This window comes from Trichomycterus rosablanca, chromosome 17, assembly GCF_030014385.1.
Source record: "Trichomycterus rosablanca isolate fTriRos1 chromosome 17, fTriRos1.hap1, whole genome shotgun sequence".
Classification (NCBI taxonomy): Eukaryota; Metazoa; Chordata; class Actinopteri; order Siluriformes; family Trichomycteridae; genus Trichomycterus; species Trichomycterus rosablanca.
The window spans coordinates 8,760,718-8,788,710 of record NC_086004.1 but is presented as its reverse complement, the minus strand read 5'-3'; the positions used below and the strand labels follow the sequence as shown (position 1 = coordinate 8,788,710).

The 27,993-nt window shown below is 37.7% G+C and overlaps 1 protein-coding gene across 1 annotated transcript in view; it reads left to right on the top strand.

Moving 5' to 3' along the window:
* Positions 1 to 27,250, top strand: part of ano1a (anoctamin 1, calcium activated chloride channel a) — a 41,815-nt gene extending 14,565 nt beyond the window's left edge. Inside the window, exons 6-26 of the mRNA XM_063012489.1 lie at positions 13 to 164; positions 1,842 to 1,896; positions 4,473 to 4,524; positions 4,933 to 4,988; positions 5,082 to 5,123; positions 6,721 to 6,785; positions 8,857 to 8,991; positions 9,953 to 10,113; positions 11,231 to 11,313; positions 12,912 to 12,989; positions 15,834 to 15,908; positions 17,748 to 17,949; positions 19,118 to 19,229; positions 19,399 to 19,456; positions 20,323 to 20,423; positions 21,039 to 21,181; positions 22,855 to 23,007; positions 24,456 to 24,508; positions 24,726 to 24,910; positions 26,474 to 26,579; positions 26,668 to 27,250. Coding sequence (XP_062868559.1) covers positions 13 to 164; positions 1,842 to 1,896; positions 4,473 to 4,524; positions 4,933 to 4,988; positions 5,082 to 5,123; positions 6,721 to 6,785; positions 8,857 to 8,991; positions 9,953 to 10,113; positions 11,231 to 11,313; positions 12,912 to 12,989; positions 15,834 to 15,908; positions 17,748 to 17,949; positions 19,118 to 19,229; positions 19,399 to 19,456; positions 20,323 to 20,423; positions 21,039 to 21,181; positions 22,855 to 23,007; positions 24,456 to 24,508; positions 24,726 to 24,910; positions 26,474 to 26,579; positions 26,668 to 26,883 — 2,283 coding nt within the window. The 3' untranslated portion in view covers positions 26,884 to 27,250. The remainder of the gene's footprint in view (positions 1 to 12; positions 165 to 1,841; positions 1,897 to 4,472; positions 4,525 to 4,932; positions 4,989 to 5,081; positions 5,124 to 6,720; positions 6,786 to 8,856; positions 8,992 to 9,952; positions 10,114 to 11,230; positions 11,314 to 12,911; positions 12,990 to 15,833; positions 15,909 to 17,747; positions 17,950 to 19,117; positions 19,230 to 19,398; positions 19,457 to 20,322; positions 20,424 to 21,038; positions 21,182 to 22,854; positions 23,008 to 24,455; positions 24,509 to 24,725; positions 24,911 to 26,473; positions 26,580 to 26,667) is intronic.
* The last annotated feature ends 743 nt before the right edge of the window (positions 27,251 to 27,993 follow it).

Here is a 27,993-nt window from a genome sequence, read left to right as displayed (position 1 = left end):
TTTTTTTTTTAGAAATACAAGGTCTTTCCAGGCACTGGGATTGTAGAGAAGATGAATAGTTTTTTTGCAAAACTGACTGCACCACTGAGTCCCCAAATCGAGGAAAAATCTGACGAGACTGAGAAGCACCTGTCTTATCCATTTTCCAGAGAAAAGCTACATCTGTAAGTAAGATACATGTACAAGAATTAGTAACTATCGGACAACTTAAATAAAAAAGATTATTAAGTATAAACACACATCAGCCATAACATTTAAAACCACCTCCTTTTACACACATTGTCCATTTTATCAGCTCCACTTACCATGATGGAGCACTTTGTACTTCTACAATTACTGACTGTAGTCCATCTGTTTCTCTGCATGCTTTGTTAGCCCCCTTTCATGCTGTTCTTTAATGGTCAGGACCCCCACAGGACGACTACAGAGCAGGTATTATTTGGGTGGTGGGTCATTCTCAGTACCGCAGTGACACTGACATGGTGGTGGTGTGTTAGTGTGTGTTGTGCTGGTATGAGTGGATCAGATACAGCAGCCCTGATGGAGTTTTTAAACACCTCACTGTCACTGCTGGACTGAGAATAGTCCACCAACCAAAAACATCCATCCAACAGCGCCCCGTTCTGTAACCACTGATGAGGGTCTAGAAGATGACCAACTCAAACAGCAGCAATAGATGAGCGATCGTCTCTGACTTTACATCTACAAGGTGGACCAACTAGGTAGGAGTGTCTAATTGAGTGGACAGTGAGTGGACACAGTATTTAAAAACTCCAGCAGCGCTGCTGTGTCTGATCCACTCATACCAGCACAAGACACACTAACACACCACCACCATGTCAGTGTCACTGCAGTGCTGAGAATGATCCACCACCCAAATAATACCTGCTCTGTGGTGGTCCAAAGTGCTTCTATATGTTAAGTGGAGCTGATAAAATGAACAGTGAGTGTGGAAACAAGGAGGTGGTTTTAGTGTTATGGCTGATCAGTGTATGTAGTAGGTACATATTTATAAAAATGAATATCCACATTTGATATTTTTTATGTATGTATACATGTAGCTACTAATTATGATGAAACCATAAACTGCTTTGTTGATTATGACTATTGACAATTCGACTGTTTTTGACTTAAATTCATAGTTAGGTTTGTTATCTTATTATTATATTATGAATAATATTGTAAAAAAAAGTTTGAGTTTAAGCCATTTCTTGCCAATGCTGGCTTGAGAGAATTGTGTATCTGACCAGAATTACTCATAATGAATTAATAAATTGTAGGGAAAAGGGTCATGTAGTAATTATAAAAGCTGTTTTTTTTTACACAGCTAGATAGTGTTTTGGTGTACTGTTAGGTACAGTAGTCTCAGTTTGGATTGCTGTATCTGCCTCCAGTGTGCTAATGTACATACTGGTCTCATTAGGCAAGCAAATGAGATGAAGCTCCTTCCACCACCATCACAAACCATTACTTACCATTCATTGTGAAGTGGGCAGAGACTTCAGGCAGTTCTGGTTCCTAAAATGACTTTTCTGAGCTAGATATCCAAACCCTCCCTTGTGAACACCTTTTTGACTATCTAGAGGTATCGACTATTTGTATGAACAGTATTATCATCCACAGCTTGGAACTACAGTATAGTGTGCTATTTAAATGTCAATATGCACAGTTACCGTAATAAATTAGCAATATGCGTGCAGCTCTTCTCTGAATTCCGCTCTTACTGTGTTAAAGTAACCAGTGTATGATAATGTACTTACAGCCATCTGCCTGTAAGAAGCATTAATGTGAAATGTAACACTCTACACTGCTTAAAAAACTTTTCCATCATCTCTTAACAGGTTTGATCTTTCCGATCGAGAGTCCTTCTTCGACAGCAGTACTCGCATCTCAATTGTAAGTGTCAGTGAAACCTAAAGCTTGTTAATTATTTTAACAGTTATGTTAACAGTGCTCATCTCTGCTGCTTCAGTGCAGGGCTTTTCAATCTAGGGGAGCAATGGTTAAGGGGTTATTTACATGCACATGCACATGCATATAAATGTTTGATTTATTTACCTTAGTGAAAGTGATTTGTTTAACTGCAGTGAAGATTAACCTCTATTCACGAGAGGCAATTCAGCCTCTCATTAATTCATTAATTACCCAGAACGATGTTTTTTAATTAATAATTAATATGAATGTCTTAATACATAATTAATGTATGCGTGTATGGATGGATTGTAATGTACACCAACCAGCCATAACATTAAAACCACCTCCTTGTTTCTACACTCACTGACCATTTTTATCAGCTCCACTTACCATATAGAAGCACTTTGATGTTCTAGAGTTACTGACTGTAGTCCATCTATTTCTCTGCATGCTTTGTTAGCCCCCTTATGCTGTTCTTCAGTGGTCAGGACTCTTCCAGGACCACCACAGAGCAGGCATTATTTAGGTGGTGGATCATTCTCAGCACTGCAGTGACACTGACATGATGGTGGTGGTGTGTTAGTGTGTGTTGTGCTGGTATGAGTGGATCAGATACAGCAGCGCTGCTGGAGTTTTTAAATACCATGTCCACTCACTGTTCACTCTATTAGACACTCCTACCTAGTTGGTCCACCTTGTAGATGTAAAGTCAGAGACGATCGCTCATCTATTGCTGCTGTTTGACTTGGTCATCTTCTAGACCTTCATCAGTGGTCTCTGTGGGCACAGAGTGACCGTGAGGTGTTTAAGAACTGCAGCAGCACAACACAAACTAACACACCACCACCATGCCAGTGTCACTGCAGTGCTGAGAATGATCCGCCATCTAAATAATACCTGCTCTGTAGTGGTCCTGGGAGAGTCCTGACAATTGAAGAACAGCATGAAAGGGGGCTAACAAAGCATGCAGAGAAACAGGTGGACTACAGTCAGTAATTGTAGAAGTACAAAGTGCTCCTATATGGTCAGTGGAGCTGATAAAATGGACAGTAAGTGTAGAAACAAGGTGGTGGTTTTTATGTTATGGCTGATCGGTGTATGTATTATGTACTTTAAGACCATGTAAAACAAAGTTGTTGATTAACTAGATGACGAAAAGATGATGAAAAATCAACGCGGGTGGCTTGTTTCCCTTTAACCTCATTACATTTTTGAGAATCTGGTCACAGTGCCAAAAACCGTCGCTTCTGAAAAACTGTAATTACAGAGAAATGTACTTAAGTTTATAGCTTCATTACAAGTATTAAAACTTGTGCCTTACATTCCTTTTTCTAGACTTATGTTCACAAAGCAGCTAAAGGTGATTGATTAAAGCGTACAGACCCATTAGAATGTTCTAGGAGACAGAGTGCCAATCAGTAATGTGGCCTGGAGTCAGTGACACAGCAAAGTTTAATAGTGTAGAGATTAAGGCGATGAATCCTTGCTGGGCGTGGAGACCAGCCTCTTTTGTGCCGTTGTAAAATATAATTACTAGCAGAAATTTTTTAATCCATTGTTGCTGTGAGGAGAATCACAGCAAGAAGGTCCTGAGTTTGATTCCCAGGTGAAGCGATCCAGGTCCTTTTCTGTGTAGAGTCTGCTTGTTCTCCCAATGTCTGTGTGGGTTTCTACGGTTTCTTCCCACAGTCCAAAGACATGCAGGAGAGGTGAAATGGAATTGTCCAAAATTGTCCATGACTGTGTTTGACGTTAAAGACTGGAACTGTTGAATCTGTAACGAGTAATTACCTGTTCTGTCATGAATGTAACCAAAGTGTGTAAAACATGACTAAAATCCTAATAAATTAATAAAAAAAAAAAAAAATAATAAACAAATTACTTAATTTTGGGATTTCTTGCATGAATACTGCTGTGGTGTAAATAGGCTGGGGGAAAAAGCCTAATGTTTAACTCCCATTTTTCAGTTTAATCTCATTTTAAGCGCTCTAACATACTTGAGGTTAAGACTGCCTAACAGTGATAAGTTGGCATTTGACTGGTGTAAAGTCGGTTAAATCTGTAGAAACACTAAAGTGCATAATTTAGCTTCAATGTGGACTAAGCTTGAATAATTTAAAGACATTAAAAATTCACATTTGGTGCTTGGATAGCGCAGCGGCCTAATGTGCTAGCCCACCACCTCTGAAGCTTGAGCTCTTGACTTAAATATCAGCTGTGCTTTTGACCTGGCCAGGGATCCAACGGAATTAATTGGCTGTGCTTGAGTGAAGGGATTCAATGTGGTTCCTCAGAGCTGCTGCAGATGCAGCATAATATGGCTGGTCGTGGTGCCTGCAAAGGTGGTGGGGGATTTACACAGGGCGTGATTCTCCAAATGTGACACAGTTCTACAGTTAACCCAAGAAGCGGCCAGCAACTTCACGTGTCAAGTGGGCACACGATAGTGGAAGCAGCAGAGAAGTGGCAGTATGGAATTGGAAAGAAATGGAATGGGGAAAATGCGATGTGTGCTAGCTTCTTTCGTCATACATTTCTGTTCACGTTTCCCGTTTCAGGTGCTCGCGATCATAAAAAGAATAAAGTGTTCAAGTGGAAAGGAAGTGATGAGTAAGTGGAGTAATCTCATTTTAAAACCTCTTATCCAATGTAGCAGCAAACTCTAACCTTAAAGAATCACACTGTACATTAAAAAAGTACAATCCTTTCACCTCCTATTATGGTTTTTTACACTAGTTCATTTAGCTGCATCAGTTTTTATTCTGATGAATAGCAGACAAAATGAATCTAACATTAATTTACATAGTTTTACACTAAATGGCCAAAAGTATGTGTAAAAATCATGTTTGACAGCCCATTTCAAAACCCTTTGTATTAATATGGAGTTGACCCCATTGTAACACTACAATCCATATAAAGCTTGCAGATAATTTATCAGAAGAAAATGCCGATTGCTGATGGAATTTAAAGAACACCTTACATTATGTTTTTTTCTCTCTGCTCCTTTCATGTCTGTAGGGATGAGTAGCCTTCTTGCTCATGGAATTTATACATCAGCCTACCCATTACACGATGTAAGTAAAGTCAAAAAGAATGTATTTTTTAAAGACCCCTCCAACCCCAAAATTGCATATTTTGTTGTATTCATTTGCTGTTTTTTATTCTAGGGAGACCTTGAGGGTCCTTATGCGGAACCAAATGATCGAAAGGTATGAGACATTGAATTGTAATACCTAAATTTAATATACGCTGCATGACGAAAGTAGTTAGACACATGACCATGAGCTTGTTGGGCATCCCGTTTAAAAAAAATTTTTTTTATTAAAATAGCGTGACCTCTGTGTGACCTCTTCTGAGTAGGCTTTTCACAAGACTGTAAATGTGTCTGGGAATTTGTGCCCATTCAGTGAAAAGGGCTTTTGTTTGGCGGGGCACTGATGTTGGTCAAGAAAGCCTAATTCATGTTCCAGTTTATTCTGGAAGAGGAGTGGGCTCTTTCTAAACTCACTCACTTGCTCACTTTCTTAACCGCTTAGCCAATCAGGGTCGTTGGGGGTAGGGTGCTGGAGCCTATCCCAGCTTTTCAATGGGTGCAAGGCACACAGTAACACCCTGGTCGGGGCGCCAGTCCATCGCAGGGCAGACAGACATATATATACACACACACATTCAGCTACAGGGCTATTCAGTGTCTCCAATTAACCTGACTGTGTGTTTTTGGACTGTGGGAGGAAACCGGAGCTCTCGGAGGAAACCCACCCAGACACGGGGAGAACATGCAAACACTGCATAAAAAGGACCTGGACACTTAGCCACCGTGCCGCCCCCCTTCTTAAACTGTTGCTGCAAAATCGGAAGCACATAATTTCCCTTATATAATTGATTTATAACACCTGTTAGGAATTATTGTGGCCGAAACACATTAATTCAAAAATAAGAAGTGATGTTTCCATATGGTGTACTCTTTTTCAAATACCTCTACACATAGAGGTGGCAGAAGTACACAAATTCCTTAATTAAGTAAAAAATATAAATACTTATTTAAAAACCACTCATAAAAGTACGACTTACATTTCTAAATTATCGCTTGTAAGTGGGTAAACGCCCCGCGCCAGCTCATTGTGGCACTTAATCAGCACTTTTGTTGCATAATAATTATCAGCATGAGTGTCACCAAGGCAACCGGATAATTTCATACTCCACCATCTGCAAGCTGTGCATCAACAGGCATGTTGGCAAATCTCCAAGAAAATCTGTGCTGGAGGAAAAAAAATTAGTTTTAAGAGTCAGAGGCAGCAAATTGGCCATTGAATTTTCTGTAAACAAGCACTGAGGGAATTGCACTGTTGTTGTGTTACTATACAAATGAAAGAAAATAGATTTATGACTCTGGGCACTGCCACTTCCTTTTTTAATTTTTTCTTTGTTGCAGTTGAAATATCGTGTCTTATCTGTTTCTAGCTCTTGCTTCTCATAGCTTTTCAACAGATTTATGTCCAAATTGTTAGCTTTTCCTGACACAAACATTGCATCTCATCACAGCAACATCATTTATCAGAATGAGTAGCTCCACAACAAACCTGCCTTGTTTATTTCTATTCATCATATTCCAGGGGTTTAGAAAATCCAATTTAGGGACTAGATTTTATGTGAAATGGTTTTTAATGTTGTTTTGAATCCATCACTGGGGATTTGGTTTTCATTCCTATTAAATGGGGGAAGGATCACTTCATGGCTGCTTTGTTGACAAGTGGATTGTATTTTGATTTATGACACATCTGTTGAAATCTTTCCATCGCTCTGCAGACCTTATATGAGGAGTGGGCGAGATATAGTTTCTTCTACAAGCACCAGCCCATTGGACTGATCAGGTAAGAGCTTATCACTGATCATGAAAAGTAAAAGACAAAATTGTACATCCGCTGTTAAAATGTACAGTACAGGCCAAAAGTTTGGACACACCAGCCAAAAGTTTGGACACACCTTCTCTTCAATGTTTTTTCTTGATTATTTTTCTTTTCTACATTGTAGATTAATACTGAAGACATCCAAACTATGAAGAATTATGTAGTGAACCAAAAAGTGTTAAACAAACCAGAATATGTTTTATATTTTACCAACTCTACCTCTGCACAACCCAACTGATGGTCTCAAACACATTAAAAAAGCAACAAATTCCAAAAATTCACTCTAGACAAGGCACAAACATTCATTGAAAACCATTCCAGGTGGAAACCTAATAAAGCTGGTTGAGAAAATTTCAAAGAGTGTGCAAATCTGTCATTAAAGCAAAAGATGGCTACTTTGAAGAATCTAAAATATAAAACATATTCTGGTTTGTTTAACACTTTTTTGTTTACTACATAATTCCATATGTGTTCCTTCATAGTTTGGATGTCTTTAGTATTAATCTACAATGTAGAAAATTTAAAAAAATTAAGAGAAACCACAGGAATGAGAAGGTGTGTCCAAACTTTTGGCCTGTACTGTATGTCATTGCAATTTTGATGATTTATTGATTTGTGGGACTACATTTTTGGGTCTATAATGAAATGTTACAGATTATATAAAAATATGACATTTCTTTTTAGTAAACTTCCTCTGTTTACTGAGGCATTTTGTATACAGTCATACCCTGTAACGCGACATCCCCTAAACTGGAAATCTTTGAAACTCGACACCCTTCGTCGAGAAATTAAACTCGATGTTCGTGCAATGTAAACAAAGGGGTAAGTGCTAGGGCGTGTTCACATGAGAAGTGGCTGTGCCGTTGTGACCTATGGTGTGTGCAGCGAGCACCGCACACTTTTGCCACATTGGCGGTTTTATAGTATTTTTATTGATTTCTTTTTATTATATTTGTGTTATTTTCAGTGTAGAAGTGTCAAAAACAACCCTATTATTTTACATTAGCCTAAAATATATGCAGTTCCACAGGACCATGGAACAGATTAACAGTTTTCCCATACATCCTTATGGGAAAAAATACCTTGAAACTCAATGTCTTGTAAACTTGATGCCACCCCCAGAACCATTTGACATGGAGTTTCAAGGTACGACTGTCCATTTTATCGGCTTCACTTACCATATAAAAGCACTTTGTAGTTCTACAATTACTGACTGTAGCCCATCTGTTTTTCTGCATGCTTTGTTCGCCCCCTTTTATGATGGACCACCACAGAGCAGGTATTATTTGGGTGGTGGATCATTCTCAGCACTGCAGTGACACTGACTACTGACTGTGCTGGTATGGGTGGATAAGACACAGCAGGGCTGCTGGAGTTTTCACTGTCCACTCTATTAGACACTCCTGCCTAGTTGGTCCACTTTGTAGATGTAAAGTCAGAGACGATCGCTCATCTGTTGCTGCTGTTTGAGTTGGTCATCTTCTAGACCTTCATCAGTGGTCACGGGATGCTGCCCACAGGGCGCTGTTGGCTGGTTATATTTTTGGTTGGTGGACTATTCTCAGTCCAGAAGTGACAGGGGAGGTGTTTAAAAACTCCATCAGCATTGCTGTGTCTTATCCACTCATACCAGCACAACACACACTAACACACCACCACCATGTCAGTGTCACTGCAGTGCTGAGAATGATCCACCACCCAAATAATACCTACTCTGTGGTCCTGTGGGGGTCCTGACCATTGAAGAACAGCATGAGATGGGGCTAACAAAGCATGCAAAGGAACAGATGAACTACAGTCAGTGATTGTAGAACTACAAAGTGCTTCTATATGGTAAGTGGAGCTGATAAAATGGACAGTGTGTAGAAACAAGGAGGTGGTTTTAATGTTATGGCTGATTGGTGTATATATAAACACATTTAGGTTAAAAAGGGAAAATGGTCAGATTTTTTATTGAGTTGTGCAACAGATGCTGTCATTAAAAACACATCATTTTTTTCAACCACTAATCATCTTCTTTTCCTCTTTCTCACAGAAAGTACTTTGGAGAGAAAGTGGGCCTGTACTTTGCCTGGCTGGGCGTGTACACTCAGATGTTAATCCCAGCAGCCATCATTGGTGTGATTGTGTTCCTGTACGGCTGTGCTACTGTGGATGAAAACATTCCTAGGTCAGTCCTGTCAACGAGCACTGCATACTCATTTACAAATACATAATTCTATTAAAGTCCTGCTTCATCTGAGCAAACATGTACTGATGCAGTTTATTAATAATAATAATTTGAAGGTAAGTGACGTTTATCTAGGACCAGATGGCCAGCTTGCTGTCAGCTAACCGACAGAATTCTAATGGTCCAGCCGAGCAGGGTCGGCTCGTGTGTCATTCTGTATTACTCTGAGAATACATGGGTTGATAGCTGTGCATGTCCGATACAGGTGCTGTGTCAAATAGACGCACCGTGTCAGACACGGTAACAAAACGATCACCGCAAGACTGCCAAGTGCCCTAAGGCCAGCAAAAAAAGATTTAAAGGCGGCAGCCGTGCTGTTAGAATATCTCTGATTCATAGGGTTAACAGTCAGCAGAGCTCTGATGGTTTTGAAACACCTTGTAATTAGATAGAAAAAAGCTGTTACGGAATTGTAAAGTTGTCTGCACTTATAATGGATTCTAATGTAGTCTGTAATGATGGTCCTCAAGCGTATGCTTTGAATTTGCAGCACTCCACTTTGTCGGATACAAACAATGAATGCCTCCAATCCTTTTATCTAAAGCTTTTACTGAAGTACTAAGTCATTTCTTTACTGCAACTGAAATGTATTAGTCAAAAAGATTGAAAACTTTATCGTTTTAAAGCTGCTGCCCTCACCAATTAAATGATTAATTCCTTTGTGAGACACTGCAGCACCTTGTCGTTTAGTTTGATCGATTTATTCATCATTGTTAATGGTACTTGTCAATAGATTTTACTAACTGTTGCCCAGTTCTTAAAGGCAAATAACTAACAATGTCCTGATCTAAGTGCTTTAATATTGAATGACAACCTAATGCATTTTTCATTCAAATAAAACTGCTAAGACACCAAGCAGTATTAAGAAAGCATGCTTCTAATGTCATGTCCTGTTTTCCAGCATGGAGATTTGTGATAAAAGGAATAACATCACCATGTGCCCAATGTGTGACCGCGTCTGCGGCTACTGGAAGCTTACCGAAGCCTGTGGTACTGCCAGGGCCAGCCATCTGTTCGACAATACTGCTACTGTCTTCTTCTCCATCTTTATGGCACTCTGGGGTAAACAGTTTTTTGATTGGTCTTTTTCATAAAACTTTTACTTATGACAAATATTAATTATAAAATATTTGTAATTTTTTTTCGCGATGTTATTAGATGCATTTATTTATGAATTTTTACCAACGGGGTCATTTTGGCCGGGGTTGCTTTGGGTCAGTTGTTGCCCTGACACTGGACACAAGGTGTGAACACTCCCTGGGCAAAGCATCAGTCCATTGCTAGATGACACCTACTCACATATTTACTCACTCACACCTCAAAGCAATTCAGTGCAGCCGGTCCACATACTGCATATTTTGGAAAGGTGGGGAAAAGAAAATACTGAGAAACAAAGAGAGTATATGCAGACTTTCACTCCATTTACAGATAGGTGTGTGGTTTGAACCCTGAACTTTAACTTCCACCATTATGCCCATGGGTTGTTGTAGTTTACTTTAACTGAAGATGTTTTTATTCATTAATATATTAATCTTTCACACAAGAAACTACAGTACATTTCTTGTTTGAGTTTTAAAACATTTGACCAAAAGCAAAAAAATTTAACACAAGCACTTTTTTACTACTTTTTATTTTTATTTTTTTACAAAAATACTCTATCATGATGTATGCAGGTGCCATGGTATAAAATACATTATACTTTGATGGAGTTAAAATTCTTTATTCATTTTCTATTTATTTATTTTCCCCAGTATATCCAATATAAGGGTAACCTACTGATCCCACATTTCTTCTTTACAGCAATGAGTCTAGTGTAACAGATGAGGTTGTCTATAATTGCACTGGATATTACTCTAAAGAGCATTTAGCTGCTACTTTTCCTGTTTTCTAATAAAAATCCCATCAGTGACTCTCAAAATTGAGAAGGCACTTCTAACTGTGCTGTTTCCGCTTTTCCTCTTTTTTCCTCTTAGCTAATGACTTCAAAGTCTGAATTTAATGAGATCTGGGCACAATCTGCAATTAATTCAAATACTCAATAATTCAAGGCATTTATTTGAATGATCTTACTAATAACCTACTTCATACTGAGATTGATTTTAAATAGGCTAAGGGCAATATATTGGACTTAATTTGTTACAGTGCCATGAAATCAATTCGGTCTTTCTGTGTTCTGCAGCCACCATGTTCATGGAGCACTGGAAGAGGAGGCAGATGAGACTCAGTTACATCTGGAACATGACAAACTTTGAGGAAGACCAGGTTTGTTGTGCATTCTGCCATCAACATGGATAAACTTACAATTAAGATCAGTAGTTTACTAGAAATGTAGGATTTCTGCAACTGTTATTTTACTTATTATATTATTATTTTAATTATTGAAACATTTGTTACTTTCTCTGAAAATATGATAGAATATACTTACAGCATTAATCACATACTTAACTCTTTATCACTGTTCACATATACATCACCATTGTTTTAAGGTTGTTTGTTTAATAAATCGAGCATATGAGCCCCCTCCTCTTTACAGAACTTTCATAAATAAACTATATGTGGCCCAGAGCTGTAACTTCCATTACACCTACACCCCCCACCCCACACTCAGACACACATCCATAGCTACTGAGACAGCAAACCAAACTGTCCTGAACCCTGCCCTCCCCAAGCTGCTATTTAAAGCACAGATCACTTTAAATTCTGTACATAAATATGCTACTGTGCAGTAATATTAATAATTATAACAACTACCTGTCACCATGTAAATACTCATTTCTCATATTCCTTTATCATTTTAGCTTATTTTGTGCTGTATCGAGCTTTTATATTTTATATTTTTTTGTACCTTTTTTAAAATATATTTAAAAAGTTTTATCCTATGTTTATTTTATTATTGCTGCTGATCTCACTTAGAGCTACCAAACAAAGTCGTTGTATAACTACAATTACAGTAAAGTCTATATATCCAGTCACGGCCAGTGACTTCTGCAGTTTAGTCAGAGTAACAGTTTGCATCATAGTAGTTATTTTACTGCATAACCTTCTTGTTTGTTGACTGATGTCAGAGGAGCAGTCTTACCTAGGCTGAGTAGATGTAGATTCTTAAGTTCTGATGTATGCCTCTTAGATCAGTGATTTGTTTTAATGCTCATTGGACCTCATTTTGGTGAGTTCTTTACAGAAAGATGGGCTATTTATATTAACACAGATAACCCTACAGTCAGCACTTTGAGTGAATTGTTGTTGAGTGAAGTATTGTTTGGAAAATCTTTGGTATCCCTAAATCTGTATTTCAGACAATAGAATAGAAAATAGTTTCTCATGGTACTGCAAACAGAACTTTCAGGGAATCTGTGCTGTTTCATCTGTCATTTTCAGTTATTGATTTTCTCCTGAAGCTATGTCTGAGTAATGTAAGTGTCTGCTAATGATTCATGATGTGTGTGTTTTTGTGTATGTGTGATATGCAGAAAAAACCTAAGGTTTGGATCTATTATTCTATGTATATATTCTTTTTATTTTTATTTTTCTTTATTACATAATAACTCAGCCACATTCACCTGTCTATTAATCACCAGTCACGATGTATTGCTGAGGTCTTATTTGTGTGTATTATTTGTTCAGTGAATAGATTGCACCTACACCTACACTCCAAATCTTCCTGTCACACTGTGTGTGGGGGTTTAGAAGCTCATACTGTCTTGTAACCACCTGCAGCACAAAATCTGTTCACCTTCTAGCACCTTTTGGTAGAATTTCTGTTTCACTGTGATGTGTTCACCAGTATCTCCTTTGGTTAATCTGGCTGTTAATGTGGCACATCAAAGCTTAATGTAGATTTTAAATGGTGCTGTTTTTAGAACCAACTGCGACCAGAGTATGAGTTCCATGTTAGGGAGAAGAAGATGAAGAAAGATCAGGAAGAGAAAGAATTGAAGGTGAGACCAAATACAATACTGATATCACACTGGTGTCATTGACATTTTTTTATTTTGTGAAATTAATTGAAGCTAAGGGCACAATTTTTGCATATGAGTTGATATAGATATTTAGTTATGTTTTAATAAAAAGGATTTTAGTGTTGATATAATATTAGTTTTATCCTGTCTGGGACATATAGTGCACATTGCAATTGCTATAATACAACAAAGGTCTGCAAGTATTGTCTTCTGTTTATATGTAAAGCACAAAAGAAAAATGAAGTTACCCTAAATCTAGCTGAAACACCCTCAGAACATGAATAACCCACCACTGGCTTTAAACACCTTCAACACAATCTAGAAGGACATTTAATGTGGCTTTTAGTTAAGTGGAATAAAACCATCTACAGTTCAGTATTGATAGTGTTAGCTGATTGTAGCTAAATTACTTAGTGTTTAGGTATTAATAAGGCTCTCTGCCAGGCAACTCCAAATGTTGTTGGCATAAGTTGCTCCGATGTAAAACCTTTTCTATTTAAAATCAGTTTTTGATCACTAAGTGTGAAATGAAATGGAGACCTGGTCTTAAATAATGACCTTTAGCCACAGTTGCCTCTAGAAGTCCCTGTTGATATAAATATTAAAAAATTGTTAGGGCACCATTCTGAACTCCTCGGTTCGAAACTCGGCATTGCCGCCGGTCGGCTGGGCGCCATCTGGCAGGCATAGTTGGCAGTGCCTGCAGCGGATACTAATTGGCCATTGTATCTGCAGGGTGGGAGCCGGACTATGTGTGGGTGGGTGGGTGGGTCTTCGTACGCTGTGTAAGGACCCTGATTGGCGGAAGAGATGCCTGTGCAGAATGCAGGGGCGAGAAGAGGAGGACTGCACGTTTTGGAAGAGGCGTGTACAGCGACGTGCTCTCCTCAGATGCAATTGGGTATCCCTCAGCAGCGGAAGATAAATTGAGTGCACTAAATCGGGAGGAAAATGGGGAGAAAATGCATTTAAAAAAGAAAAAATGTTTTATAGACCCAGTAAACTATCCATTGGTTTTTAAATGGGTGTCTTTTTGTTGTATTAAATTGGACAGTACTCTTTTTTTTTTTACCTGTAGCTTCCTTTACCTGACCCACTTTTGCACAATATATTTTTTTCTTTTGGCTGCTTATCAGACTTGGCACAGTTTGTATGCCTGGTACTCTTTCTGACTCAACCCTTCTATTTCTATCCAGTCTTGGTACCAGCACTAAGAGCTCACTGACAAGTGCACCTCCCATTGAGCAGACTGTTTTAGCTATCCCTGTGAATACTATTCCCAAAATGTTTTGCACACAGCTTGAAGTCTGTCAATCGACCATCCAGCTTCTGGCTACATTTGTTGAGGTTTAATACCACCTACAAAAAACAAAGAGCGGCCTGTGGCAAATTCGACAAATTATTTAGTCTATGGCAGGGTTTTTCAACCTGTGGAGCACGACCTGGAGTACCTGTCCAGGGGGTACTTCATTAGTCTCGCTGACCACGCACACACGTATGTTTTAATGTTATCCAGTTTAGTCTGAACTGCATGAGTTTGGGTTGGGGTGGCGCAAGTTTAAGGTCGGCACACGGAAGGGGGCGCATGTCCAAAAAGGTTGAAAACCCCTGGTCTAAGGTAAAGGTTGTAAAGGTCATTTATATGGGATATTTTTAAAACAACAACTGGGCTTATTTCACTCTGTAAACTGAGATGGCCAATCCATGATTCAAAAAATATTTTTATTTAATCTATATTTGTGGAAATGCTACTGACCTTACTGCATTTTATGCATTCATTATGCTTTAATGCCCCACCCACTCTTTTTTAGGCATAACAAAACAAAAATGTTGTTTTTTATGTGAAATGTTATATGACTAAATTACACATTTGTACACGTACCTTATCTGCATATTGGGAATGGGAAAAAAATACCTACAATTTATCAATTCTGTGTTCTATTTGGATGCAAAGGATCCATCCATACATACATGGCTTTTGGAGGCTGTTGCCACCGCAAAGGGGAGGGTTTCAACTCCGTTTTAATGGATTGAGTGATTGTTTTGGAATAGAATGTTTATGTTCAAGTGCCTATTTAGTCCTTCAACCAAAAGACCAACATTACTGTGGTTTAAACACCTCTGGAACAGAAGTGACCTATCACCTGCTTGCACAATACCTTAAACACAATTTGGGTGGAATGCTTCATGAGGAATGTGGACATCTTGCGTCATCAGTGTACAATTAAATCCACATTTCTAACCATGTCACAGTTTTCAGTTTTTCATTTACAGTACAGTGACTAAAACATTAGACCAATGTGGCCCTGTTGTTTAGGATGCAGGAGTGACAAACATGTCTAACAGAAAACTCTGCTCATAAAAGCAGAATGTAAGTGCTAGGATTTAAACCCACATCCTTCTGGACACCTGAACTGCTGAATTTATAAATCACACTATTAAATAAATGCCTGCAGCTTTCTTTCTTTATAATTGTAAGTATACTGCATATAGTATATATTGTATACATTATTGTTTTAAAGAACCATCTGCGGCATATGCTGCACTAACACCCTCTTTACTTACTGTAATTACCAAGCGTCTGTGCTGTCCATCTATTCTGTGGTCAAAAATCCTCCTGGTTTCTAGTTAATGTGCACTCATATAATGTTGACCCAGGTTTTAATGAGATGACACTGCATGGTGAGTCATGTTCAAAAGCATCAATTTGTGCTGCTTGACTGAGCTGTGGTTGCTTTTCATAAGGGCAGAGCCTCTCACAGGCCTGTTGGATGATGGCTGAGGTCAGTGTGTGTGTGTGTGTGCATCTGTATTCTGTTCTAGCCTGGAAAACACAAGCTGACATGCGCTGACAGGATGCCAGCCTACATGACCATACTCATCACAATGTTCTTCATGGTATGCCAGCCCTCCATTCTAATTTAAACATATTATACTTATGTTTGCTGTTTAACATTAAAAAGCAAGTCTGTAGAATTTTCAGCTCTACTATTATAGATTTTTTAAAATTCTGTCAAGTAGAAGGGTGACAAATCCCCTTATAATGTTGGGCCACCACAAACTGCCAAAACAACATTGGCATTAATTCTGCTAGTCTCTAAAACTGTAATCAAAGGATAGAGCACTTTTTTGATGATGATAATGATGGTGGTGATGGTGGTGGAGAATACTGTCTAATTTAAATAGCAGTCAGAAACCCACAATGGGTGTTCAAATAGCTTAAGATCTGGAGTATGAGAAGGCCACAGCATGTGACTTATAATATTTTTATACTCATGAAACCATTTAGTAACCCCTTATGTCCTGTGGATGAAGGTGCTGTTATTCTGAATATTAAAAATTCATTAGATTATTCAGATCGGGTACAATAACTTTGTAGTGATTTGCAGTGACCCTTCTTTTTAAGAAATATTTTAGAGCGGTTTTAGCAAAATGTCCATCAAAGCAAAACAGAGCGACCGATTTCACTTGTTGAGTATATAAAAATGTTGTGCCCCAATAATAAACCTTTTTTAAATTCACATAGATCATGGTTAAGGTATAGGACGATTGATTGAAGGTAACCAGTTCAAGGCCCCTGCAATGTCAAGTGCCACTGTTGCACCTCCATAACCTTCAATTGCTTTTATTCGGTCTCAGTTGTATGTTACTTTGACTGAAAGTGTCTGTTTTACACCGATCAGCCACCTCCTTGTTTCTACACTCACTGTCTATTTTATCAGCTCCACTTACCATATAGAAGCACATAGCACATACAATTACTGACTGTAGTCCATCTATTTCTCTACATACCTTTTTAGCCTGCTTTTACCCTGTTCTTCAATGGTCAGGACCCCTACAGGATCATTCTCAGCACTGCAGTGACACTGACATGGTGGTGGTGTGTTAGTGTGTGTTGTGCTGGTATGAGTGGATCAGACACAGCAGCGCTGCTGGAGTTTTTAAATACCGTGTCCACTCACTGTCCACTCTATTAGACACTCCTACCTAGTTGGTCCACCTTGTAGATGTAAAGTCAGAGATGATCGCTCATCTATTGCTGCTGTTTGAGTTGGTCATCTTCTAGACCTTCATCAGTGGTCACAGGGCACTGTTGGCTGGATATATTTTTGGTTGGTGGACTATTCTCAGTCCAGCAGTGACAGTGAGGTGTTTAAAAACTCCATCAGCGCTGCTGTGTCTTATCCACTTATACCAGCACACACTAACACACCACCACCATGTCAGTGTCACTGCAGTGCTGAGAATGACCCACCACCCAAATAATACCTGCTCTGTAGTGGTCCTGGGAGGGTCCTGACCATTGAAGAACAGCCTGAAACGGGGCTAACAAGTATGTAGAGAAACAGATGGACTACAGTCAGTAATGGTAGAACTACAAAGTGCTTCTATATGGTAAGTGGAGCTGATAAAATGGATAGTGAGTGTAGAAACAAGTAGGTGGTTTTAATGTTATGGCTGATCAGTGTATGCCATAATTTTAAATCGTAAATATTTTCCTCTTTCCATCTTGATTCAAACTCAATCAGATAGGTCAGCTTGGCTTTTTTTAATTTCCACACAACATGGTGGAATGTTAATAGTTTAATTGTATCATGCAGGTCACATGTCAGTTTTTTTGTCAAACCTGTAACCTGTCTGTAAATGATCTGTTTAAGTAAAATAATTCGTTTCGGAGGCTCTATAATATGTTAACCTGCAGTTTTCAACACAGCTGTCCTTATGTGTTTTGTACAGCTTTGTGTGATCCTGGTCGTCGTATTTGGATTGGTTATCTACAGGATTTCCATCAAAACCGCACTTCATGTGAGCTCCACTTCCCCCTTCCGCTCCAATATTCGAGCAACTGTAAAAACCACAGCTGCTATTATCAACCTCATCATCATCATCATCATGGACGAGTTCTATGGAGCTGTGGCACGCTGGCTTACTACGATGGGTGAGGATTAGCTTTTTGTTTTGGGGGGGGGTTGTCTAACAGTATTGATATTGGACTTGCAGCTTAAGTCTTGTTATTTATGACTTGTAACTTTACTTAGACTTGATTGTCTATGAACTGTATGTGTTAGTAAATCTTGCGTTCTTTGACTTATACATAAGTTCACTTTTATTTCACAAATGTCCATAAACCCAATTTTTATTTCACAAATGAAGACAAAATATTCACATCTTTTTAATAGACGTTTTGTTAGCCATTGATGTTAATGTGCTAGTGTGTAATTTCTGTTATAAATGGAATCTTTCCCCACTAATCAACACTTCTGGGGTAAATAATTATATTCCAGAATGTTTTGTCTTGTTTTCTATAAACAAAAAGTGTGGAATTACATAAGTCAAAAGTCTGATGCTAGTACTAGTGCTACAATTTATGCTGCAGTTTCAGGATTTTGACTTGGCTTTTTCAAAAGCTTCTGTTTTTTCACCAATTGAACCGTAAAACTGTGCTTCTTAAAAACCCAGCTGTGCCTTAGCTTTAGCTCATGGACAGATTACCTTACATTATCAACAAGAATGATTTGATAGATAGTGGAAGTTTTTGTTTCCTTGATAAAACATGTTGTCTGGGTCCTGGCTTGAAACAGCACTGCTTTACACTTCCAGCTCCAAATGATATAATCTTTCTTAATCTTTCCATAAGATCAGTGGTTCTTTCTTTGCTACGTTCCACTAAATCTTATTGTTTGGTTAGATTCAGGGTTTTTAAGTTTCTCTATTTGTAGATAATGGCTCTGGCTGTTGTTTGATGGAGTCCTAAAACTTTTGAAACAATCCTATTTACATTAACATGTTTTTTTCACAGCTTCTTTGGCATAGTGTTACTGCTTGACTTTTGATAATAAAGTTTATCATGAATAATATTTATATTTTCATTGCTGGCTAACGTAAGTGGCTTCAATTAGCATAATTGCCTTAAAAGTTAAATGTGGTGAACTAAATATTTAAAACCATTAAAAAAGTGAACTATGACTGTTTATGTATCAGGAAAAGGTGCCATAGATGTGACTTAGCTTTTTCAGTGCTTTGCTTTGAACAAGTGTTTGATGTTCCTACAACACAAGTAGGCATATCCAGACTAAACTAAACTACCTTTATTTGTGAATCATCAGAGGTGCCGAAAACGGACAAGAGCTTTGAGGAGAGGCTTATTTTCAAAACGTTTGTCTTGAAGTTTGCCAACGCCTTTACTCCAATTGTGTACCTGGCTTTCTTCAGAGGCAGGTCAGAGCATTCCCACCTCTTTGTTCGTTTTACTCGACAACTGACAGTCACATAGTCTTAACTGGAAAGACGAGTACTGGAAAGATTGTTTGTAATACAAATTTGCACTTGCAAGGACATGTGGGCTGGTAAACAGGTTTTGTCTTGACCTTCTGTTTCATCCTCGCAGGCTTATTGGCAGGCCAGGCAATTATCTCTATGTCATTGGGTCTTATCGAATGGAGGAGGTAGGTGATTGTTTAAGCCTGTTTTTCAAGTGCATAATGCCACCTTTTACACTGGCACTGCCAAGAACTGACAGACTTGTCATTTGTTGTCTTAATCACTTCATCTCAAAACAAAAGATGTACCTTCAAATGTCCCTGTATTATCTTAGACAGCTATAATATCTAACGGCATAGCTCTAATTATACATGCTTGCTATTAAAATTTACTTTGTGCTTGTTAGTTTTAAATGTATTACTAACAAGTTTATGGACATTATTTAAAAGAATCATAACAGATGTGTACGAAAACTGAAACTTAAATGCGCCTAATGGTCAGACAAGGAAATGCAATAGCAAAGATACAATAATGCCATCAGTGTATTATCAGAACAATGTCAGGTTTCTGCTTTTCAGTTTTGTGTACTTTATTTTCCACTATTAAAATAGTCAAATGTAAGGATTTTCCTTTAATGTACATGTGATAATATACTGATGGTAAAAAGCACAGAGACTGAGCTGCCCACTTTGCCTACATGCTGTATAATTACTGCAATTAGTGGGCCAATCATTTCGATTCCTGTGCTATATGATTTGACTTGACTTGAATATATGATATGATTTGACTTTAATATATTAGATTAGACCATTTAAACATTGAACATTGAATATTATTGACTCGTATAGTTTCTTTGAATATTTATTGTCATTTATTGTCTTGTGTACTTTCGGTGGTGTAGTTTATATGTTTATTTTAGATTCACTATTTTGCACAAGCCTAGCAAGCGGAGATTATTGAATTTTTTCACAGTAAAGGCGCTCCTACTGTTATAGTCTATTTCTGAGGCTGTGATTCATTTCTGTTCTCTTTATGTTGTACCCTTTTGCAGTGTGCTCATGCCGGCTGTCTGATGGAACTGTGTATTCAGCTGTGTATCACCATGCTTGGCAAGCAGCTTCTCCAGAACAATCTGTTTGAGATTGGCATTCCGTACGTACATGAAATCGAGTGGACATATGTTTCCAGCTCTGCAGCAGAATATTCATTTCACATCCTATCTAGTGTTCTTTTTATGTTGAATGCTACTTGTTGACCTCAGTCATACTGTTACAAAGACGCTTATGTGCAAATGCTTATGTTACATACGTATATGTACACAGGTCACATCATGCATGCAGTTATATAAACACATGCAAGGGTCTTGTCTCAAATGGCACCCTACACCCTAGAAGGGTGTGTTTTGATAACATATCTAGCTATTTTTATAATGTAAAAATGTGACACTGCTAAAACATTACAGAGAAACAAAAGCATTGCATAATTTCATAAAGAAATAGAATAATATAAATTTTTATTTAGTAGAAGTTTATAATCTCCATATTTCTATTTCAAAAAAATATTTTTATGCATTAGATATGCATTTCTACCCATTTCTTCTGTGTTTCAAAAACCATAGAGTCATACTGGCTGTATTTGATTTGCATTGTGTACTCATGTATTTAAAAAAATATCAAATATACTATGCATACAGATTATTTTGAATTGCAGAATAAATGTAGAATGTTAACAGTAGAATATAATAGTCAATATGTTTGTATGTTGCAGCAAACTGAAAAAAATAATACGCCGTTGTCAGACAAAAAGGGATTCTAGACAGCAAGAAGAGTTTCAAAAAAGCCTCTCTTGCTATGAGAAGGACCACTTTCTTAATCCCTACGTTGGCCTTAATCCAGAGTACATGGAGATGAGTGAGTCACTGTACAGACATGCACACACAAGAAAATAATATAAGAACAGTTGTTCATAGATTTCTTTGTCATTCCAAAGACCCATCGGTCTTAAACTCTTATTAGTAAAGATTACAGGCCACTCTGACTGTTAAAATTGCACCTGTAAATTTGTATCTGCTACCAATAACACAATTGCTCTGCTGTGTTTATACACAGGTAATATAGTGCTGACTGTAGAAGTGTACTGGCTGAGATTTGATTAAATCAGAAATAGTTTCCAAATCAAATGTAGATATAGTTACAGTGGATAAAATGTTAACTGAACCACAACAGTGGATACATCTAAATACATCAAATCAAACCCACTTTAAGTATTAAAGTCACAAGTCTCACAAGTCACGGAGTTCCATGGTTTTCTGACATCCAGCCCACTTAATACACCTAATGAAGCTAATGTAATCATCATTCCCATAATGTGCTGGGTCAGGTGGGCTTGGAACTATGTTACATTCTTTAATGTAATTTCTGGAACAGCTCTAATTCTGAATTTGTGAATCAGATTGACATCCCAAATTGTAATATTCTTAAACGAACAAGTACTGGTAATTGTATTTTAATAACAATGATAACATGAATTGCTTTTTCTGTCAATTTTAAGTGAAGGAAGTGTCACAGTGTTCACAGATATTCAGTCATATTTAGCATGTAGTGGCGGCTTTGGCTCAAACATATTTACATGCTTCATTCATGCCTTAGTACAAAAATGTTCACATGCTCATTTTCCTTTACAAAAAAATAAAGCTTTTAAAATAAATGCCATGTGATGGATGGTTACTGAACTGTTATTTGTCATTGTTGTGTATATTTGAGACAAGGTTAATGTTTTATAATTGAAAGCTAAAGATTAGCTTTAATAAAAGAAAATTCTTGTATTTAAACAATTATACAAAGCATACTTGGGCTGTTGGTGAGATTCTGAAATTCTCAATTTTCTGAAATTGATTACTTACAGAAGCATCTAATGCCCATCCCTAATCTCTATGGTACTTCATCTTGTCTTTTAGCCTGTCCGCGGTTGTCCTCCACATTTGAGTGGATTTGGGTGGTATTACTTAATCCAGCCTCAGACAAAGAGTGCTGTCTGTTAGCTGTGCGAAAGCAGGATTGTCAAATACGTGCAGCATTTTGCATATTCACTCATCTCCTCTCGTTGAGCCGCAGCGTGGGCTGGCCTGCTGCTAAGAGCAAGGCATTGTGGGTCCAGAGAGAGCCTGCCAAAGCAGCATAAGCTATGTGAGCTTTAGTTCTGGAGTAGATTCATTAATAATCCACCCCCTCAAATCATTTTCTTTCTCCTCTTCATTGACTTACTGTTGTCCATAAACATTAGGCTTCCCAACAACATTATAATCTGCAAATTGAAATTTGTTGCTTTAGGCATGTTTGTTAAGCTGTTGTTGTGCCATCTAACCTTGGTAAATGTTTTTAAAGCATTGGGTACTAAGCTAGCTTTGAACTGTATAAAATTTGCCCCAGTGTTCCAAAAGCAGAAATAAAATCACAACATGTAAAAAGAATTCTTTAAGTCAAAAAGCTGCAATACAAAACATATTACGAATATTTAGTTATAATTTCATGAAATGTGTTTGGAAAACTTTTTAATAAAACCTGTATCTTTTACTTCTTCCTAGTAATCCAGTTTGGCATGGTGACCTTGTTCGTGGCTTCCTTTCCACTGGCTCCTATTTTTGCACTCCTGAACAACGTTATTGAGATCCGCCTAGATGCTAAGAAATTTGTCACAGAATTCAGGCGGCCCATTGCTGCTAAGGCTAAAGATATTGGTTAGTATCCATACACATTTCCTGCAGGTCCATTATTTTCAGTTGAGCACAATGAGAGTTAAATTTGATTACTGTAAATTCTGATTGCACAAATGTTAAGGGTACCAACACAAGAGGGTGTACAAAAGGTTACAGAAACTCAATTTCTTCATTTATAACCGAAATTTTAATAATGAACAAATTCTGAATAAACAAATAACACAAAGAACTGATGGGTTTTCAGCAAAGCAGAGAACAGCATCATGGTCCAGTCCTAAAATGCTTGAATGTGACCTGAGAGGGTTGTGCATGCAAAAGATCCCATAATGGTCTGAAAGACTTTGTTTTTTATTGTGCAAGTCAGCAGGTACATAAAACCACATTTTCCACATTGGATTGTCAGTCATAGATCAATATTTTCAATCAGAATGTGAAAGTAGTGTTGTTTCTGTATTTAAAATGAATGTGTTAATTATTAAGGCTTGGATTAACATGATTTATGATTAATGAATTTAAACATTTAAGTAATTCTAAATCATTCACTAACCTGAGATGATTTAGGCATCCAGTCAGGATATGAGTACTTTTGAAGTCATAAAGTAAATACACAAATACATATTAGTTCTTAATAATTAACCTTAATTCTCAAAGCAGGGTGATACTGGTGACTGAGAATTGCATGGCTATTCTTGAACACCACCTTGAGGTGATCTACTGACATTAGTAGGTCTGTTAAGTAGAAATAATGATCTCTCTGGTTAGAAATCAGCGGCATTCCTATGAAATTATTATAATGAAATATAATATATGAAAAATATATAAAAATGCCGCTCAGGTGGCGCAGCGGTAAAAACACACGCTAGCTCACCAGAGATGGGGTTTCGAATACATCGTATTAAATCTCAGCTCTGCCATTTGGCTGGACTGAGCAGCCACATGAACAACGATTGGCCTGTTGTTCACATAGGGGTGGGTTGGAGTAAGCCGGATAGGGACACCTCGTAACTGACGCACTACGACCTCTGCTGGCTGACTGATGGTGCCTGCACAGAGGCGGGGAAAGAGTGTGGATCAGGGTGTGTCTCTCCGTACACAAGGCTGATTCACATATATGTACTCGCCTAGTGAGGGTGACAAAATGTATACGTGTCGGAAGGGGCGTTAGCTTCATCCTCCTCAGAGCGGGGGTCGGCATTAGCCGAATAAAAATTCACAATACACAGATATCAAAATTAGAATCCAGTAGTGATTGAGGTTAAGCGAACCTGGGGAAAATATTTAAAAAAAAAAAAGATTAGAACCATATCATTTTTGTCTGTGTAAAATGGGAATTAAGCAACACACTGACACGGCTGAAAGGATAATAATGATAACAGTATTGACAGAAATCTACTCTCATTATTGGCAAACCTGTGGCAACATTTTATGGTAAGAAAACAACCTCATTGAAATTCCTTTCTCTTTCCTAGGCATCTGGTACAACCTTCTGAGGGGACTCAGTAAATTTGCAGTCATTGTAAATGTAAGTTTTCAACTTTAACCTTCTTAAATTTCATTGCATACATACTACATGTACTTCAAATTATTATCAAAACATTTGTTATTATTAAATCACAGTAATTTTAGATTTAAAAAGTGACCTAGTAGTTTCACCCAGAAATAAAATGATAAATAACACAAAGCAGAACCACTGAGCTATCAGAGATGATTAATATTTTTAACGTTATCTCTCCCCTCAGGCATTTGTCATCGCCTTTACTTCCGATTTCATTCCTCGACTGGTTTACAAATACGTCTACAGCGCTGATGGGACACTGCATGGCTTTGTCAACCACACCCTCTCCCTTTTTAATGTCAGTGACTTTCAGCCAGACAAATCGCCCCTGCAGCCAATGAACCTCGGCTACAAAGTGGACATTTGCAGGTGCTGGATGAAATTATTTGAATATTTGTCTCTAAAGCTCTGAAAGTGAAGCTTGCAGTTCTATATTTCAGGATTGTAATTGCTGTTTGTGCTGTAGATTGATACATTTTAGCCATGATAATGGCACATAAATTTTATGGTATACAATATTATCAGATGTTTCATAGAATTAATATGGGATTTAGGTTACACCACAATGTATTTTAGATTATTTTGACAGCTAGGTCAGGGGCTACACCTCTGGTGTCACTATAGTTTTATACATCCTAATATATTACACAGTATGCTGTTTGCTTTGCAGCACACAGCAGAAAAGTAGATGGGAACTGTTCAAAGACAGTAATTGTGCATGGTAATCATGGTTAACGTGGTATGACTTTTTGTTCCAGTATCACAGTATGTCATTAAAATGGTAATTGTTTAATGTCTTATAATGATAGACTTTCTGGCCAAAAGCATGTGGACAACATTGATAATTGACTTATTTCTGCAACACCAACAGGTGTAAGCAATCAGTTGTATAACACTATACATTCCAGTGTTTGGCAACAGTTAAAGGAAGGCCCTTTTCAGCAAATTAGCACAGGCATACTCCAAACATTTTTCCCAGCATGTTGATTAAAATAGAATGTCCAACATGCTCATGGTCAGGTGTCCACACATGGTACATTTAGCCATACAGTATACACTGATAAGGCATAACATTATGGCCACCTCCTTATTTCTACACTCACTGTCCATTTTATCAGCTCCACTTACCATATAGGAGCTCTTTGTAGTTCTACAATTACTGACTGTAGTCCATCTGCTTCTCTACATACTTTTTAGCCTGCTTTCATGCTGTTCTTCAATGGTCAGGACCCCCACAGGACCACTACAGAGTGACACTGACATGGTGGTGGTGTGTTAGTGTGTGTTGTGCTGGTATGAGTGGATCAGACAGCAGTGCTGATGGAGTTTTTAAACACCTCACTGTCACTGCAGGACTGAAAATAGTCCACCAACCAAAAATATCCAGCCAACAGCGCCCCGTGGGCAGCGTCCTGTGACCACTGATGAAGGTCTAGAAGATGACCAACTCAAACAGCAGCAATAGATGAGCGATCGTCTCTGACTTTACATCTACAAAGTGGACCAACTAGGTAGGAGTGTCTAATAGAGTGGACAGTGAGTGGACACAGTATTTAAAAACTCCAGTAGCGCTGCTGTGTCTGATCCACTCATACCAGCACAACACACACTAACACACCACCACCATGTCAGTGTCACTGCAGTGCTGAATATCAATCACCACCTAAATAATACCTGCTCTGTAGTGGGCTTGTAGGGGTCTTGACCATTGAAGAACAGGGTGAAAGCAGGTTAAAAAGTATGTAGAGAAATAGATGGACTACAGTCAGTAGTTGTAGAACTACAAAGTGCTCATATATGGTAAGTGGAGCTGATAAAATAGAGAGTGAGTGTAGAAACAAGGAGGTGGTTTTAATGTTATGGCTGATTGGTGTATGTCACTTATTTGAACATGCCTAGTTCTGACTTTTATAATGTAAATACTTTCTATAGGTACAAAGATTACAGAGATTCTCCATGGTCAGACGCGCCATATGAACTGTCCAAAGAATTCTGGAACGTTCTAGCAGCTAGACTTGCTTTTGTCATCGTCTTTCAGGTTTGTAAAAACAATTAAGAAACTTGTTTAATATAAAGAAATAAATATTTCATCACTTATAGTCGTCTTTCCTTTTTTGTCTACGCAGAATGTGGTGATGCTCATGAGTGACTTTGTGGACTGGCTGATCCCAGACATCCCCAAAGACATTAGCATAAGAATCCATAAGGAGAAGAACCTGATTGTGGAGCTCTTCATGAAAGAGGAGCAGGGAAAAAGGCTTAAGAGAAAGCAACAGAGGAGCCCGAGTCCTGAACAGCCAAGATCCCGGCCTCCGTCTCAAGTACAAACCAACAACCATTAGTCTGCGTGGAAAAAGAGGAAATTCATCCATGCTGACATGCTTTCAGAGATTTGCATGAGCAAGCTTGTATGGAAAGTTGCACATGGTTATGGTTGAGGGACTGTAGTCCACAAGCAACCGAGCATGCTCACTGGAGACTGAGGCAGGAACAGTCAGACACTGCCTTTTATGGTCAGCAGGAACATTACGAGCCCGCTCCTAATTAGAATATCATGTATTTGTTTTTTTATTTTTGTTCTGTTACTTTAAACAACTCAAAACATGCAGGGAAGTTTGTTTTAACAATATGCAAATAGTGAAGTTTGTTTAGTCTAGAGCACTGTGTACAATACATTATGTGTAGTCTGTCTTGCTGTTTATGTCTCATTTATAAAAAAAACACATTTTATTTAAAAGCAAAGCTTTGTATTGATTTTATTGAAACTATTATCCAAAAATATCCAAACTCTTAATATAGTCAAAGGAAAATAAACATGGTCTTAATAGCTTTTAATAGATTTCTTCACAATTGTTTTTTTTTTTTAAATAAATGTAAAGAAAATAAATAAAAGCTTATCTTTACTTTGTGCATGATTGTCCTTAAGTTGAACTTAAGTAATTTTAATAAATAAACCAGTTCCAGTGATGAAATCTATGGCAGCTTTTTTGTCTGCCACAAAAGTAAAAAAAAGAGTATTATTGTTTATTGCAGACAATTTAGGCTTTTAATCCTTTTTAAACAAAGAAAGCAATTCTAAATTAGTAACTAGCACTTCTAGTAGTAAAAATAAAATGTGTTATTTAAATTGCTGCACTGCAATAATTTAGTGATCTATAATTAGCAAAATGAAAGTAAACTTTTGGTAAATTTAATACTTTTTAACTATTACTAGCCACAGACTCCTTTAACAGGTTTTTTTTTTATATAGATGACATGAAAAGATTGTGTTCATTAGCTTAAATATTGTTTTGGTTCATTTGATATTAACCAAGAAATAGATTTTAAAGTGTGACTAAGAGGAGAAAAAAACAAGTGGATGGCAAAAATCAACCATTAAGCATATGGTGGTGGTGAACTTGCCTGTCACATATGTCTGAATGCATTAATACTAAGTTCATTTACACTTTTAG